Source organism: Sapajus apella, unplaced genomic scaffold (genome assembly GCF_009761245.1).
Source record: "Sapajus apella isolate SASKATOON/1434 unplaced genomic scaffold, GSC_monkey_1.0 scaffold51, whole genome shotgun sequence".
NCBI classification, from domain to species: Eukaryota; Metazoa; Chordata; class Mammalia; order Primates; family Cebidae; genus Sapajus; species Sapajus apella.
This window is the reverse complement of record NW_022436991.1, coordinates 7516983-7534001: the sequence shown is the minus strand read 5'-3', so window position 1 is coordinate 7534001 and position 17019 is coordinate 7516983. Positions and strand designations below refer to the sequence as shown.

The window sequence follows — 17019 nt, the reverse complement described above, 5'->3', positions numbered from 1 at the left end:
CAATCCTTAATGTACAGTACTTAGCATAGTGTCTGGCATATTGTGAGCCCTTGATAAGTGACAATTGCTATTGCTGTTGTTATTTCTATCATTATAACTACTTCTAGGGCTTACCTAAGGACTTTTGCCCTTTTCCCACTGTTTCCAATTTGCATGTAACAGACGTTACACACTAGAGACATTCTCTCCCACCCTGAGACACAGAGAAAGGTGATACGGAAGTTCCTTCAGACATCTCTTTTATTTTAACATTTAATGCACACTTACAATGAGCCAGGCACGAATTTGCGGTTGACACACCTGCTCTAATGAGCTGTGTAACAACAAGTTTGTGAGGAAGTTAATGGTGGTTGTCCCCATGTTACAGATCAGGGAACCCCACCTCAGAGAGGTTAATGACCTTACCCTAGGTCACACAGTAAGTTGCAAGGCAAGAAGTTTAAAGCAAGCTCTGATGCCATTACCTCCTTGAGGGTAAGACAAGGGTTACACTGCATCATACAGGCCTTTTACAATCACTCTGAAATGGACTGTTATTCACCGAGTGAGGCACTTAAGGTCTGTGGCTGAATCACCAAGATCTGCTGCCTTTAAATGAGAGGCTAGGTGCAGCTGTTCTGTACTTATGGGACACCCAGAGTTATGAGACTGCCCATTTCATTCTGATAAAAGGCAAAAGCAGCTTCATTTTCTTGGAAGTAGGATCATGGGATTGGCCTCCTGGGGCTGCAGCCATTATGCCCCCTCCTGTTCTGAACCAGGACCCGCTGAGTGCTAGGGGTCTGCCAGAGATGCTGCATGCAGGGCAGATGGCCATGGAGAAACTTAGCTTGTAAATGGGGGATGATCATCCAAAGGTGGTGTGTCTGGGGGCTTTTGAGGCCACTTCTGTTACAGAGCTAGAAACTGAGCTTTGAGCTCTAATAGAAGCACAAGCAGGTAAGGTTTGCTTTCCCTTGGGTTGCAGCAGTTCTCTGGTTTCCAGAGGACCAGGAGCCTGGACCACACTCAGAGACTAAAGAACTGTCCACAAGAAAGTTCAGTGTCCCAACAGTAGTTATGTCTGTCACATTTCTTGAGGATGTTCTCTTCTACTGAATTATATAGGTAAAATTACATGACATGTAATTACATATACATGACAAGGCATAACATAATGTATATGTTATATTAATGTTATGTTGTGTTATGTTGTATTAATGCAATATTATGTCATATTAATTTCTACCTGTGGTATAGTGGTCACAAGTCAAATCCCCACTTCTTCTGCTTCATTACTCTGATTTGAAAATTACAATTACTATATAACTTTGGGCAAGTACCTTAACCTCTATTGTGGAAAATCCCTGTGCTATAACACATATGCACACAGAAACACACACACAAACCCACATGCACACTTTTTGGCAGAACATAAAATTATCTAGCATCAATATTGTTCTTGGCTTTCTTCTTCTACTAGAGTGGAATACTATGTTAAAAGAAAGGAATTCAAAAAAAAAAGAAAAAAACAAAAGAGAAAAAGCAAGCTGGGCACAGTGGCACAAGCCTGTAGTTGCAGCAATTCAGGAATCCGACATGGAAGGATCGCTTGACCCAGGAGTTTGAGTTTGAGCTCTACCTGGGCAACATAGCAAGATGTTGCCTCTAAAAAGGAAAACAAAAATTAGAAAAAAAAACGTGAACACACTAAAGTGTTAGTATTTGGGTGGAAGAGGGCTAAGCCTTTTTTTTTTTTGGGTTTTTTTTTTTTTGAGATGGAGTCTTGTTCTGTCATCCAGGCTAGAGTACAGTGGCGTGATCTTAGCTCACTGCAACCTCCGCCTCCTGGATTCAGGCGAGTCTCCTGCCTCAGCCTCCTGAGTAGCTGGGATTACAGGCATGTGCCACCATGCCTGGCTAATTTTTATATTTTTAGTAGAGACAGGGTTTCACCATGTTTATAAGGCTGGTGCCAGCCTTCAGGGTCTTCATCAGTGTGAACCTGAGCCACTGTCCTTCTCTTCCAGATGCGCCCTGGTCTAAAAAGTGCAAGACACTGTTCCCGCTGTTGGAGGAACTGGGCAGAAAGTATCAAAACCACTCCACAGTCATCATTGCCAAGATCGACATCACAGCAAATGACATTCAGCTGATGTACCTGGACCGGTACCCATTCTTCAGGCTGTTTCCCACCAACTCTCAACAAGTGAGGAGCTCTTGGGATGCACACGTGGCTGAATACAGTCTTATGTTATCATCAGGGACAGCTTCTCCCTACCTCTAGCTGCGCTTTCTACCAAACCAGTTTTATTCTCAGCTGCAGCCACTATTCGTCCTCTCACATTCAAGCTCAAAGAATATTTTCCAGTAGTTTGCACTAAAGCCCTGAGACTCACTGTCACTGGATATAGCTTGCATGTCCCTGAGCCAATCACTGTGGCCAAGTGGATGTGGGTGTTTTGATGGGTACACCTGGTTTAAATGCTTCCCACTAGTATTGGGGTTGAGCTCTACCCTAACTATTAGAAGTAAGATGGGAGGAATCTCCATGGGAATATTGGATGTGGGGGATTACCAGGTGAAGGAAAAAATACATTCTAGAGATGAACATGTCATTTCCATCTTGGGATTACAGTCATTAACCATAACCAGTGTTGACAGAACACACTCTCTATGCCATGTCCGTGCATGGGAATGAACATCAGTCAAAAAAATGTGAGCCCAGCTTCCTGCTCCTTAGAAGAGTATGGATGAATGCGATTGAAACTGAGGGGGAGGAAAAGAATCTGGAGGGCAGATATGGCTTCGAGTCTCCATGCAGACCTAGGACTCCGGAGGAGGGTGGGGACTTACATCAGGTTAGAGGAGCGGCCATGCACGACAGGTAGGAAGTGTAGTCTGAACAAAGAGGTGGGCAGAAGGGTGGCCCCAGCACTGTGACAAGATGCCATCATGACCCACTCTTTGTTCAGAATGCACTGTAGAGGATGCATGTTGGGGAGGTGAGCAACAGGCAGGGCTGAGAGGACGAGGGTAAGATCATAATCTCGAATTATCTGAAAAGAAGTTGAGATGACCCATGGGCAATAAGCAGCTTCTGAACTTTCCTAAAGAGGAAAGGGAATTTGTGGTAACTGAGCTCTGACCACATGCCAGATGTTTCTGAAAATCACTATTCTTCCTGTTATAATTGTCACTATTATGGTAATAGTAATAATAATAATAATATGAAAACATAGAGTACTTATCACGAGCCAGGCACTGTTTTGAGTACTTCACATATACTACCTCATTTTCTCCTTATAACAACCCTAGGAGGTAGGTACTGCTTTATCTCCATATTACAGTTAGGAAAACTGAGTCAGAGAAATTACGTAACCAGACCACACTGCAGTAATGCAGCCAAAATTTAAGGCTTCCTTCTGTGGTTGTACAGTCCATGCTTTGATCCACTCCATAGCAACCCTATGATAGAAGCATTTTTATTACCCTTATCTTGGATCCATGGCACCGGAGGCTCAGAGAGGTTAAAGAACCTGCATAACATACCCAGTTGTTAGGAATTTGACCCTGGGTTTACCTAGGTAGCAATCCTTGAGCATCTCTGGAAGAGGCTCCCATCCCGACCCTGTTCCATTTTCTTCCTAGGCTGTTCTGTATAAGGGAGAACATACTCTGAAGGGCTTCTCTGACTTCCTGGAAACCCACATCAAAACCAGGATTGAGGATGAGGATGAGGTAAGGGGCAACAGAAACATCCTGGATTATTCTGTCCCACACAGAATCCCTAGAAACTCAAAGAGCAACAAAAGGCTGTACTTGGAGTTCCAAAATCTCATGAGATGGTGATGGGATTCTGTCCTCTGGCATTACTCTCCCGATGCATGGGACCACAGTCCCCCTTCTCCCCTAGCCATGCCTCAGCAAGGCCCCCTGCTGGGTGGTGCTGTCTGCATTAATTAGGACTTTGTGTTGCAAATTTCAGACACTACTCTTGGCTTTAAGCGACAATGGGAATTTATCCAATATAACTGGTAGAACATCAGGTGTGAGTGGATCCAGAACCCACACCTGCTTTCTGTCTTCCCATCTCTGTTCTCCTCTATGTTGGTTTCATTCTCAAGTAGTCATTTCCCCACGAGGTTCAAAGATTACACCACAGTTCCAAACTAACATCTTCCCAGTATAGAAAGCAAACATCTACTTAGGCATTCCAGAAAATGTCCTGGACAGGAATCTGATTAGCTAAGATTCGTCACCTGCCCAGTCCTGGAGCTAGTGGTGCGGGAGCCACATCTGTAGACTTAGAACCTTTGTTTCCCTAAAGATCCTCTTACCTGAAGGGTGAAACCACAGTTGGGTACTTTATCACCCAAACCAAGTGAACCTTTAGCATCTATGAAAACCCTGCAGGCCAAAGACTGATTCTCTCTGGGCACTTTTCAGAAAAAGTAGCCTTGACTGTTACAGTCACAGTGATCTTGCCTCTTTATTTCTTTCTCCTTTTCTTCCCCCCCTCCCTTCTACCATCCACCTTTTCTTTCATAGCTATTGTCTGTCGAGCAAAATGAAGTGATAGAAGAGGAAGTGCTAGCTGAGGAAAAGGAGGTGCCTGCAATGAGGAAAGAGTTACCTGAACAGCAGTTGCCTGAGCTGGAGAATGTGACCAAGCATGTGTCCAAGCTGGAAGAGCCAGCTGGGAAGAAGAGAACACCTGAGGAGGTGGTGGTGGTGGCGGCTAAGCCAAAGGGACCTCCAACTCAAAAGAAGAAACCAAAAGTCAAGGAAGAACTTTAGCTCCTCCAAGGAAACAAGGTGCCCATTTTTGGTTCCAATAAAAGCATATAGCATTGTGGAAGGATAGGTGGGGGCTGGATAATAAAGCCTCTGAATGTCCTTGGCTCTGTTTTACTCATGACCTCTTTTTCCTGGTTGGTGCTCTCTTAGAAGAACTGTTTGACCTGGAATTCAGGCAGGACTGCAAGGGGAGCCACAGTAGCAACATTCAACAAGTGTGTGTGACATGCTTGGCATTCATCTAGTTCTCACAACACCACTGAGCTGGGGCTCATTATTCCCATTTTATAGATGGGAAAACTGAGACACAGAGAGGTTAAGCAACCAGGTAGGAACACAAAGCTAGAAAGCTGTTGAGGTGCAGTCAATCCCAGGCAATCACACTCCAAAGACTGTGCACTTAACCACTATGCTACCATCTCCTACCAGGTTAGGTGTTCCCAGAGTTTGGCTATGTCTTTCAAATGAGGTAGACTGATTGGCTTACACTGCATTTGGGCACAGTAAGAAAATGATCGAATCCCCTGTAATCCCAGCACTTTGGGAGGCCGAGGCGGGTGGATCACGAGGTCAAGAGATCGAGACCATCCTGGTCAACATGGTGAAACCCCACCTCTACTAAAAATACAAAAAATCAGCTGGGCATGGTGGCGCGTGCCTGTAGTCCCAGCTACTCAGGAGGCTGAGGCAGGAGAATTGCCTGAACCCAGGAGGCGGAGGTTGCGGTGAGCTGAGATCGCGCCATTGCACTCCAGCCTGGGTAACAAGAGCGAAACTCCGTCTATAAAAAAAAAAAAAAAGAGAAAATGATCAAATCCCAAACCTGTCCCCAGACTTCCTCATCTCAGTAAGTGGCCCATTCGCTCAAGCAATCACGTCAGAATCATCAACTGCCTTTTCCTTCCTTCCTTCCTTCCTTCCTTCCCTTCTTTCTTTCTGTTTTGTTTTTTTTTTTGAGACAGTGTCTCACTCTGTCTCCCAGGCTGGAGTCCAGTGGCATGAACATGGCTCACTGCAGCCTCAACCTCCTGGGCTCAAATAATCCTCCTGTCTCAGCCCTGCAAGTGGCTGGGACTGCAACATGCCCAGCTAACTTTTGTATATTTTTGGAGAGATGAGGTTTCACCGTGTTGCCCAGGCTGCTCTCGAACTCCTGAGCTCAGGCAATGCACCTGACTTGACCTCTGAAAGTGCTGGGTTCTACTGCCTTCTTTCACTACCATAAAAGTTGCTTATCCATCCATGTGATCCCACCCACTTCCCTCCATCTCCAGTGACTGTCACCCACCATTTCCTAGCTGCAGTCTCCTAACTGGTCTTTTTGCTGTCACTTTGTACCTCCCTCCCAGGCCCTACCCCATACCCCTCCATATTCCATACAGCCACTGAGGTCACCTTTTAAAAAGCTAGCCCTAAGCACTTATAATCTTGTTTAATACTGTAATGCAGGGGTCCCCAGCTTCCCAATTGTTGACCAGTATGGGTAGCTGTCCCGTTAGGAACCTGGCAGCACAGCAATAAGTGAGCCGTGGGTGAGCAAGCATTCCCACCTGAGCTCTGCCTGAGTATTAGATTCTCATAGGAGTCCGAACCCTATTGTAAACTGGGCATACAAGGGATCTAGGTTGCCAGCTCCTTATGAGAATCGAATGCCTGATGATCTGGCATTAGATATATGCCATGGAATGGTTTCTTCCATTTCTTATTTCCCAGTTTCATACCATTTCCCTCCTGAGCCCCCCACCACACCCCCTACCCCCCAAACCTTCCTACCCCTAACCTTGGAAAAATCATCTTCCAGTAAACCAGTCCCTGGTGCCAAAAAGTTTGGGGACCACTGCTGTAATGGCATCTTTATTGCTTTTAGAATAAAATCTAGTCTGCCTACCACGCCATCAACACCTTGAAAGATTTTGGCCTCGCAGATCTCCTCCTTTCCCCCTCCCCCTCACATTCTAGGCTCCAGCCACACTTCCTGTATACTCTGTGAACAAGCCAAATTGACTGTCTCCTCATGTTCCCTCTGACTAAATGCACTCCCTTCAGAATACACTCCCCCCAGGTCCTCACACAGCTGTGTCCTTTTCATGGTTCAAATCTCAGCTCATCTGTCACTACCTCCAAAATGCATTTCTGGAGACCAATATCTGAAAGCATCTTACTATTTTGTTGTGCAATGATTTATTGCCTGATTCTCCAACTAATATGTAAGCCCCATGAAAGTAGATACGTCTGTTTTCTTTCTTGCTATATTCCCTTTGCCTATAACTCTACTTAACACATAGTAGATGCTCAATAAATGCTCATGGATCAATGACAAATTCCATATGAGGTAAGAGATACATAATTTCCTAGTCATCCCAAAAGGCAGAGCTGCTGACAGTGTTGTCTCCAGATCCAAATTGGAGTCTGTATTAGTTCCCTATTGTTGCTCTGACAAATTAACACTTAGAGGCTTAAAACAACACGAACTTACTCTCTTAGAGTTCTGGAGGCTAGACATTAGAAATCATTTCCACTACACTAAATTCAAGATGTCATCAGAGTTTATCCCTTTTGGATGAATTCCCTGTTTTGCCTTTTCTAACTTCTGGGAGGCCCTGCATTCCTTGGTTCATGGTTCTGTTCTAGAATCACTCTGACTTTTTATTTCACCCTGACACCTACTTTCTCTAACTCCTCCTGCATCACTTTTATAAGTACCACTGTGATCGCATCTCGCCTGCTCAGACAACCTCTCCATCTCAAGATCCGTTATCACACTTGCACCGTCCCTTTTGTCATATAAGGCAACAGTCACAGGGGATTCACATGTAGATGTATTTGGGGGTCACTATTCAGCCTAACACAGATTTACCTCACTGATTTATGTCATTCATTTCAGCCAGGACTTCTCTTAAAAAAGGACAGTATTCTTTCAGAAATTGAGGTCTCTAGAATCCACCTGGGTCTCCCCACTCCTGATCCGTCACATAAAGCAAAGGCTGTTTATGGTTTTTAAGACCTCCAGAACCAGCTCCCATACCCCTCACCCCGAACCTGGCCTGTCCACAACAGGAGGAAGCAGGGAACAGCCTGCGGCTCTGAAACTCACCTGAGCCGCATTCCCCGACAGGAGCAGATGTTAGTATTCAGGGCACGGCATGAGGCTCACCTGCCTCAGCCTTGAGGCCATGTGGCTGCCAGTTGAAGGAGGGTTATATGGGGGCTGCCTAGACCAGATCATGTGGCTTAGAGCCCCTGACCAGCCACGAGCCAGAGAATGTGTGTGCCACCTGCAGGTTCCCCAGGTGTAACTGGAACCTCAGGAGGTGTGTGCTCACAGAGGTAGGTGGGACAGGTGATACCCCTCTGTTGGGGGTTCTTCTCTCTTGGCCCATTTTTGCGCCTTTCTGACACACACCAACCTCTCATTCTAATTCTTTGTGTTTTGTTGGATTGTTTTGTCAAAACTTTCCACCCCTTAGTTTCACTCTTTCCAAAACTACCTAAAACCACTTATTCCTCCTGTCATGGCTGAGCATGGAATTGTTCTTTAACCCAAGGAATGCAGGAAAATCAGAGTGAGATTTGGGGTTTAGTGTGGATTTAGCACTAGCTAGCTGTGCAATCTTGGAGGAGTTACTCCACCTCTCTGAACTTGTCTTCTTCCCTGTGATGTGGGTTGCTGTGTTTCGCTGTTTGAGACAATGGAGGCAAACACTGAGCAGTGTCTGACACAAGAGAAGTGCTCAGAAGGTGATTGTTCTCAGCATTATTAAGATAAAGTCTCCTACCCATGTTTGAAAGTTAAGAGAGAAGAGTGTTCCAGGCTAAGTGTGGTGGCTCATGCCTGTAATCCCAGCATTTTGGGAGGCTGAGGTGGGTAGATCACTTGAGGTCTGGAGTTCAAGACCAGCTGGCCAATGTGGTGAAACTCGGTCTCTACTAAAAATACAGAAATTAGCTGAGTGTGGTGGTGTGTGCCTGTAATCCCAGCTTCTCAGGAGGCTAAGGCAGGAGAATCATTTGAATTCAGGAGGTGGAGCTTGCAGTGAGCCAAGATTGAGCCACTGGACTCCAGCCTGGGAGATAGAGAAAGACTCTGCCAAAAAGGAAGGAAGGAAGGAAAGAAGGAGAAAGAAAGGAGGAGGAGAGAGAGAGAGAGAGAGAGAGGAAAGAGAGAGAGAGGAGAGAGAAAGAAAGAATAAAAAAAAAGAAGGAAGGAAAGGAGGGAGGGAGGGAGGAGGAGAGGGAAAGAAAGGAAGGAAGGAAAAAGGAAAAGTGTTTTAAGAAGGAGGTAAGTACTGAGATATTAAGGTTCATTCAAAAACAAATATTTATTGTGCACTGTCCTAGAGGTAAGATAAAGAGAAATGTGATTGAATTTGGTAATGTGGATATCTTTGGTGATCTTGATGAGCGACAGGGCAGGAAACTCTGGCCATTGACAACTTGTTATGCTCACAGATCCCAAGAGAAGGGGACACACCACGCTGGTAGAGGGGCTGAAGGGAGAGGAAGAGCCCCCAGGAAGTACCAGCGTCAGTCAGGAGGTAAAGAGAACAGGGAAAGGGCAGGAAAGAGCATTTATTGTAGTTTCTGCAGGAAGGAATGGGAGAGGCAGGGTAAGCAGATTTAGGATTGGCTTAGTTTGAATAATTTCAGAGACCTTTGGGCCATAGGAGTTGTCTCTAGTTGTCTGGTATCTGGTCCCATGGGGTGATTTAAAGCAGTGAGTAGTGACCCTGAGTGTAAAAGCCCCATAAAGGAGGACAAGGTTTGGAGGTATGTGCTCTGGATTGGCTGATTTGCAGTCGGAAAGACACATTCACAAGTAAGTCATTTTTGATCTCTAGTAATTATTGAGCCCTGGAAGGGGCAGTCCATCCATGATCAGTAAGGCCCCAAGATGTAAAAGCACCAAATACAGAAACTAGAAAGCACGGTGATTACACTTACAAATAGATTCCAACCCAAACTCCTTGTTTTCCTGCCCAAGTCTTTGTCAAGACAACTCCAGAAGCTACCTGGGGTCACCATCTTTAATCTTTTGAAGACACCCATACTAGGGTTTAGATAAGGACTCATGAAAAAGGCATAAGATAAAAACGACTAGTTCAGAAAAAAAAAAATAGAACCATAAATAAATGAAGAGATGATAACTTTCCTTTTCATCAGACAATTGCAAAAGTGAACAACAATGAGATATTTTCGACTTATCCTTTTGGCAAAGATGAAAGCAAGTTACCGATGCTCAGAACTGGTGAGTGCTGTTGGTGTGATTGTAAACCAATTTTTAATCATCTCTCTGGGGTGCTGTTTGGGAAGAGGTATCAATATCCCTACAGTGGTGCTACCTCTTTGACCCAGAAATTCCACTCCTCGGACATAATTGTGAGGAGATAATTGCACCAGCATCAATGGTTACCCTACCACTGAGTGGAGCAGAATGAGGAAATGTCCTGAAAAGATTAACACAGTGGTCATGGTGATATTGCCTGCTCAGCCCAAGTTCACACATGTTTTATTTTTCTCAACATGATGACAGTACTCTTGGTTTTTGAAATGCCATGTATGTAGAACTGGGTCTGAAGACATGGTTTTCACTCAGCCTCTGTCATTTTCTGCCTTGGCAATTGCACAACAGCAAAGCAGAATATTTGCAGAATTTCCATGAATATAATCATTACTATGTGCCTTTACTTGTATCATCTCCTTTGGCTACTATTACTACTGTGAGAGGTGGGTATTCTCATTTTGTAGAGAATGAAATTGACCTCTGGACCTCAGGAAGGTTAATAAATGAGCCCACTGGCATGCAATAAACAGCCGATATGGGAGTCGGACTGACTCCAAAGTCAGTCTATTGAATTGCAAAGTTATTTCACCTCCGAAAGGACCTCCCAGTCATCAGGCCTACGATTCCTTGTTTCACAGAGGGGGCCAGGTCCAACGACGTTGAACTACCTTCTAATTCTGACTCTCAGCCATTCTCAGCTCCTCTCTTGCGTGGGCCTGGATTCTAAGGCTGATCTCATGAGAATGGGTGTTTCAGAAGGGTGCCCTCTCCAAGACAGATGCACCTCCCAGCAGGGGCAGTGAACATCCCTTTGGTCCTTATGCAGCCTGTCTTCAGATACTGGCTTCTGCCTGGATGCTCGGGCCCACCCTGCCCTTGTCAGTGACCAAGAAGAAGCCCAGCAGCTTGGCACTGCTTTCCCAGTTAATTTCTAACTAAGGAATCTCTTGCTGTGAGAAGGTGAGAAACAGTGACCTTGTATTTCCCTGCACAGGTGTGACCCCCCGTGTCAATCATTTGGGGTCTCTAGCTATTAGGAGAAAGAACAACAACAACCTCACAGCTTGGAAAAGGCAAACATTGTGCCAGAAGGAAAAAATATTCCACTCCCAAGAAAACAATATCAAAAAACAGAACTAGAGAATAATTGGAGGAGAGACTGCCAGCCTGGGACAAATGTATGTATATATAAGTATGAGGCACACATTTGTGACCAGACTAACTCTACCTTTCTGGCTTCAGGTAAGGCTATCTGTAGATGTCTTCTCCTAGCCCAGCTTCTCTCCATTCCATTTGAAGGAGGTAAGAAAGAAAATTAAGACCTTGAACCTGGGGTCAGACCTGGATTTGAGTCATTATTCTGCTGATTATTGTCTTCATGATCTTGGGTAATTTAGTTTTCCTGTCTTTGATCCTCTCCATCCTAGTAACAACGACTACTATTTTTTGACTTACTCCATGAATACTAGTTATGCACCTATTACATGCCAGGTACCAGGGATACAACAATGAACAAGAACATTTGCTATGTGCTGGGCCTTGCTTGACATCTGTCATCTACCTAATCCCAGGACAATATGCAGCATTTTATGTCGCAACTCATTAGTGGCTCATAAAATCGTTTCATTTGTGGATTATATCCTGAGACTTCTTTTAATTAAGTATAATAGAATGTGTCAGTAAGCAATGCACATTTGAGGGAAGTAGTTAGCCTTTTTGTCTCTCTGTTTTCTCATCTGCAAACTAGGATAATAGTACTTATCTCGTAGGGTTGTGGTAAGAATTAAATGATTTAATATAGTAAGAATATCAATTGTCTTACAAAACTTTTATGTGTGATGTGTGTGTGTGTGTGTGCACGCAAATTCGTGCAGAAACAACTGCATTAGATCAAGATATAAAACGTCTTTCTTTTCTTTCTTTTTTTTTTTTTTTTGAGACCGAGTTTCACTTTTGTCGCCCAGGTTGGAGTGCAGTGGTATGATCTCGGCTCACTGCCTCTCCTGGGTTCAAGCGATTCTCTTGCCTCAGCCTCCTGCGTAGCTGGGATTGCAGGCATGTGCCGCCATGCCCAGCTAATTTTGTATTTTTAGTAGAGATGGGGTTTCTCCATGTTGGTCAGGCTGGTCTCAAACTCCCGACCTCAGGTGATCCACTCACCTCAGACTCCAAAAGTGCTCAGATTACAGCATGAATCTATACAGATCACCACATCCGGCAACATAAAATATTTTTCTTATAGTACATCATGATCACAAAGATCTGGAAAATATTGCCCCAGGACCCAGGGTCTTTGAGCACATGGATGTCTTTGAACTGAGCCTAGCCTATCATAGATACGCAGTTTGTGAAAGCAACAATCTCCATTTCACAGGCAAAAACAGAGACTTGGGGAACTGAAATATCTTGCCCAACATCACAGTGTTATTGATCAGTAAAACAGGGATTTGAATCCCAGTGCAGGCTGTAGCTTCTACATACTTAGCCAACACGCCACCTTATTTTACTGCTATAAACACTGGGGTAATACTGGCATCCACCTTGGACTATTTTGCCAATTGAAAGAAATAATAAGTGATCCCACCGAAACATTAAAATACGTTGTGAAGATTAATTACCTCTCGAGTTGCTTGTCTCAAGTCACTTCTTTACAACATGTGAGCTGCACAGACTGTTGGGTTCATTGTTCTCCATGGTGGCTGGTTCCCTGTTTGGCACAAACTCATTAGATGTTTGTTGAATGAATAAGTGGATGTGGGCAAATGGAAAGTTTCCAGGCAGAGGATCAGTTAAAATCCAAAGCTGCCTTCAATAAAGTGGTGAGTCCAGAACACTATTCCATCTTGCTATTTCCTGCTCCAAATGACTCAGTTCTTCAAAACGTGCACTGTGCTAAGACTTGGGGAACCAAGACTGGGATGTTGGTGAAGTAAGGAGGGAGAGTACAAGGGGGAAAGTCCCAGCAAAACATGGGCTGCAGTGTTGTACAATTTTTTAGTTCATATAAGTGACACCTCCTGGAGTTGTATATCCTACAATCAAAGCACTCCTCCCAACTGTGGGGAGGAGAGTTAGATCATGCATTTGTCCCATCCATCTCCGTTCGCAGGACACCAGACATCAGAGACAGAGAGAAAAACTCAAGGGGCCAACCTGATTTGTCTTTGGGCAGGTGTTCTCTAGACCAGTAGTAGCTGTAAAGAGCAAAAGGATGGGGCAGCCATCTCTGACTTGGATGCTGATGGTGGTAGTGTCCTCTTGGTTCATCACAGCTGCAGCCACTGACACCTCAGAAGCAAGTAAGTGAGAAGTGTGTGTGTGTCGTATGTGTGTGCATGCACGAGTAGTGTAGCACTTCTTAGAGGCAATGTCAATTTTCCTATCACATTTGGAATTTACATTGTCTTTATTCTAAGTCCATTTCTTAGACTTCAATATGCACAGGACTTACTTGAAAGTTTTGCTAAAATGCAGATTCTGGTTCATTAGATCTTCAGTTGGACCTAAGATGCTGATATTTTTTTTTTTTCTCATTGCTCAGGCTGGAGTGCAGTGGCACGATCTCAGCTCACTGCAGCTGCAGCCTCCTGGGTTCAAGTGATTCTCCTGCCTCAGCCTCCTGAGTAGCTAGGACTACAGGCACATGCCACCATGCCCAGCTAATTTTTTGTATTTTTAGTAGAGATGGGGTTTCACCATGTTGATCGGGATGGTCTCGGTCTCCTGACCTCGTGATCCACCCACCTTGGCCTCCCAAAGTGCTGGGATTGCAGGCATGAGCCACTGTGCCCGGCCAATGCTGAATTTTAACAAGCTTACAGATGATGCTAATGGTGGGGTCCTTGGAGCACACATTGAAAAGCAGGGGGATAGAACATCTCTAAGATCTGCAGGCCCTTTATTGGAAGGTCAGAAACATACTCTATTACATATGGTGTCCTAGTTAAAAGCAAATATTTTGTGGTCCTGCCATCTGCATTTGTACCCTGGTTCTACTTCTTACCAAAGGAGCAAGGGGCATAATCCCTCTGAACCTCAGTTTTCTCATCTTTAAAATAAGGATAAATCAAAAACTGACCTCACGAGGCCATTGGGAAGTATTCAACAAGATAGTGAATGAAAAGTGCACATCCTATTGCCTGGCATACAGTGACTGCTTAATAAACAACAGCTTATTTTTTTAATGATAATTTTTATTATGGAGGAACAAAGTACAACCGACCTGCCTGGTGGAGTTGGAGGACTACTGAGAGAGGAGGCAACACTGAGCCGGGTCCTGAGGAAGGTTTCACCAGTCAGGGAAGCAGATCGGGCAGAAAGCAAAAAATGTGCAAAGGCAGAGAGGGCAACAGGTTCACTGTAAATCCTGCCAAAGTACAGGAATGCTGTGCATTACTTTTCTGAATGTGGGAATGTGGATATTTTAAAAGAAGATAGCTTGAAAGCAATGCTTAACACAGAAAAATTAATGGCGGAGTTGGGCATGATGGCACGTGCCTGTAGTCCCAGCTTTTTCAGAAGCTGTGGCAGGGTGGGGCGGTGGTGGGGAGTGGAGGCTTGAGCCAGGAGTTGGAGGCTGCAATGAGCTATGATCGCACCACTACACTCCAGCCTGGGCGACAGAACTAGACTCCCTCTCTAAAAAAATAATAAAGTTAAAAATTAAAATGAAATAAACACAGAATGAATGGTGGAAGAGGAGCTTTGTTTCTTTCCTTCTTTTCTTGTTTTGGAGGGAGTCCTAGAGAATAAATCTTAAATATAATGTGAGTTCCCTGGAGAATGAGGGAAGGATCTCTGGGTGCCCATGGGCCCAGCTGCCCACACTCTGAGGCTGGGCTCTTCTGTCCGTAGGATGGTGCTCAGAATGTCACAGCAATGCCACCTGCTTGGAGAATGGGGCCGTCACGACGTGCACCTGCCAGGAGGGCTTCACTGGCGACGGCCTGACCTGCGTGGACCTGGATGAGTGCGCCATTCCGGGGGCTCACAACTGCTCGACCAACAGCAGCTGCGTAAATACGCCAGGCTCCTTCTCCTGCGCCTGCCCCGAAGGCTTCCGCCTGTCTCCCAGGCTGGGCTGCACAGACGTGGATGAGTGCACGGAACCTGGGCTTAGCCACTGCCACGCCCTGGCCACTTGTGTCAATGTGGTGGGCAACTACTCCTGCGTGTGCCCTGAGGGCTACTGGGGGGATGGGTGGCACTGTGAGTGTTCCCCGGGCTCCTGCGGGCCAGGGCTGGACTGCGTGCCCGAGGGCGACACGCTCGTGTGCGCAGATCCATGTCAGGCGCACCGCGTCCTGGACGAGTACTGGCGTAGCACCGAGTACGGGGCGGGCTACGCCTGCGACACGGACCTGCGCGGCTGGTACCGCTTCGTGGGCCAGGGCGGCGTGCGCCTGGCTGAGACCTGTGTGCCCGTCCTGCGCTGCAACACGGCCGCCCCCATGTGGCTCAATGGCACGCATCCGTCCAGCGACGAAGGCATTGTGAGCCGCACGGCCTGCGCGCACTGGAGCGACCATTGCTGCCTGTGGGATGCATCAGTCCAGGTGAAGGCCTGCGCCGGCGGCTACTACGTCTACAACCTGACAGCGCCCCCCGAGTGTCACCTGGCGTACTGCACAGGTCAGCCCGGCGTTTCTCGGAGCCATCATCCCAGGCCTGGATAGGCGCTACAGGGGACTGGGGCACCTCCTTATTGATTGTCTGTCTGTCCCTGTGACCCTGCAGACCCCAGCTCCGTGGAGGGGACGTGTGAGGAGTGCAGTATAGACGAGGACTGCAAATCGGATAACGGCAGGTGGCACTGCCAGTGCAAACAAGACTTCAACATCACTGGTGAGGCCAGGGGGGAGGAAGCGGGTTGTTGAGAAACCTGTCATTGACTGGGGGAGGGACACATTCTTCTGCTGTGAGATTGGGGTCATCTGGGTATGACGCAGGAAATACATATTCAACCTGAGTGAAAATAGAAGATGCCCTAATATACATTAAAGCTGGCAAGAGGCTCTCTGGGCCTCCCCGAGTCTCTCTTTAGTTGACTTCAGAGCTCCCAGAGCTTTGGGGACCTCCTCGCACCCAACCTTCTTTCTGAGGCCCCACACTGCAGTGGGCACACACGTTGCTGCCATCTGGGAGCCAAAGCCATCTGAGTCCTATTCCTGCAGCACCAGGACACAGGCCTGGTGACCAGTCCACCAATCAGCTCAGGCCCGGTGACCAGTCCACCTATCAGCTCAGACCTGGTGACCAGTCCACCAATCAGCTCAGGCCTGGTGACCAGTCCACCAATCAGCTCAGGACTCTGGGCCAGGCACAAGCCTCAGATTTCTCATACGTACAATTATTGAAGATGAAAATTGTATATCCAGACTTCAGTCACGATTTTAGTCACATCCAGGTGCCAACTTTACAATTGGAACCCTGGTTCACTTGCTTTATCCAAGTGTTGCCTGTGCCATGACTTTTATTATTAACTTGTTTTTCTTCTAATGGACTGAATCTCTTAAGTAAATGTGGGGTGTTGATGGTCAAAGCTTCATCTGTCTGTGGCAAGTTATGCTTACCTTAGACAGAAAGTTAACTATAAAAAGAAAGTGAAAAGAAAAGGTACTAAATTCCAGCAGTTGTGTAATACTTCAATAAAACAAAATTTTAAAAATAAATACTAAAAATTTTAAAAAATACTTCAATTTTTAAGAAATTAAAAATGAATTCTAGCTGGATCTTGTTTCCTTCCCCAGACTCTGAGCCTGAGACCTGCTGTCTGTTTGAGAGGGAAGTTAGTGGGCTGGACGCTGTGGCTCACGCCTGTAATCCCAGCACTTTGGGAGGCCGAGGTGGGCAGATCTCCTGAGATCAGGAGTTGGTCAGCCTGACCAACATGGCAAAACGCTGTCTCTAGTAAAAATTCAAAAATTAGCCAGGTCTGGTGGCAAGCACCTGTAATTCCA

At 45.9% G+C, this 17019-nt stretch overlaps 2 protein-coding genes across 6 annotated transcripts in view; both read left to right on the top strand.

The window, feature by feature from the left end:
* PDILT (protein disulfide isomerase like, testis expressed) overlaps positions 1-4891 on the top strand; it is a 55627-nt gene extending 50736 nt beyond the window's left edge. For both annotated transcript variants that reach the window (XM_032242852.1, XM_032242853.1), the window contains 3 exons: positions 2010-2188; positions 3631-3720; positions 4531-4891. In XM_032242852.1, the coding sequence (XP_032098743.1) occupies positions 2010-2188; positions 3631-3720; positions 4531-4779 (518 nt within the window). In that variant the 3' untranslated portion in view covers positions 4780-4891. The remainder of the gene's footprint in view (positions 1-2009; positions 2189-3630; positions 3721-4530) is intronic.
* Positions 4892-11107: 6216 nt separating this feature from the next.
* Positions 11108-17019, top strand: part of UMOD (uromodulin) — a 20054-nt gene continuing 14142 nt past the window's right edge. The window contains exons 1-4 of one of the 4 annotated variants that reach the window (XM_032242849.1): positions 11108-11302; positions 13170-13359; positions 14915-15691; positions 15797-15904. In XM_032242849.1, coding sequence (XP_032098740.1) covers positions 13272-13359; positions 14915-15691; positions 15797-15904 — 973 coding nt within the window. In that variant the 5' untranslated portion in view covers positions 11108-11302; positions 13170-13271. Of the gene's footprint in view, positions 11449-13169; positions 13360-14914; positions 15692-15796; positions 15905-17019 lie in introns of all 4 variants that reach the window. The other 3 variants (XM_032242848.1, XM_032242851.1, XM_032242850.1) reach the window with 3 other exon arrangements.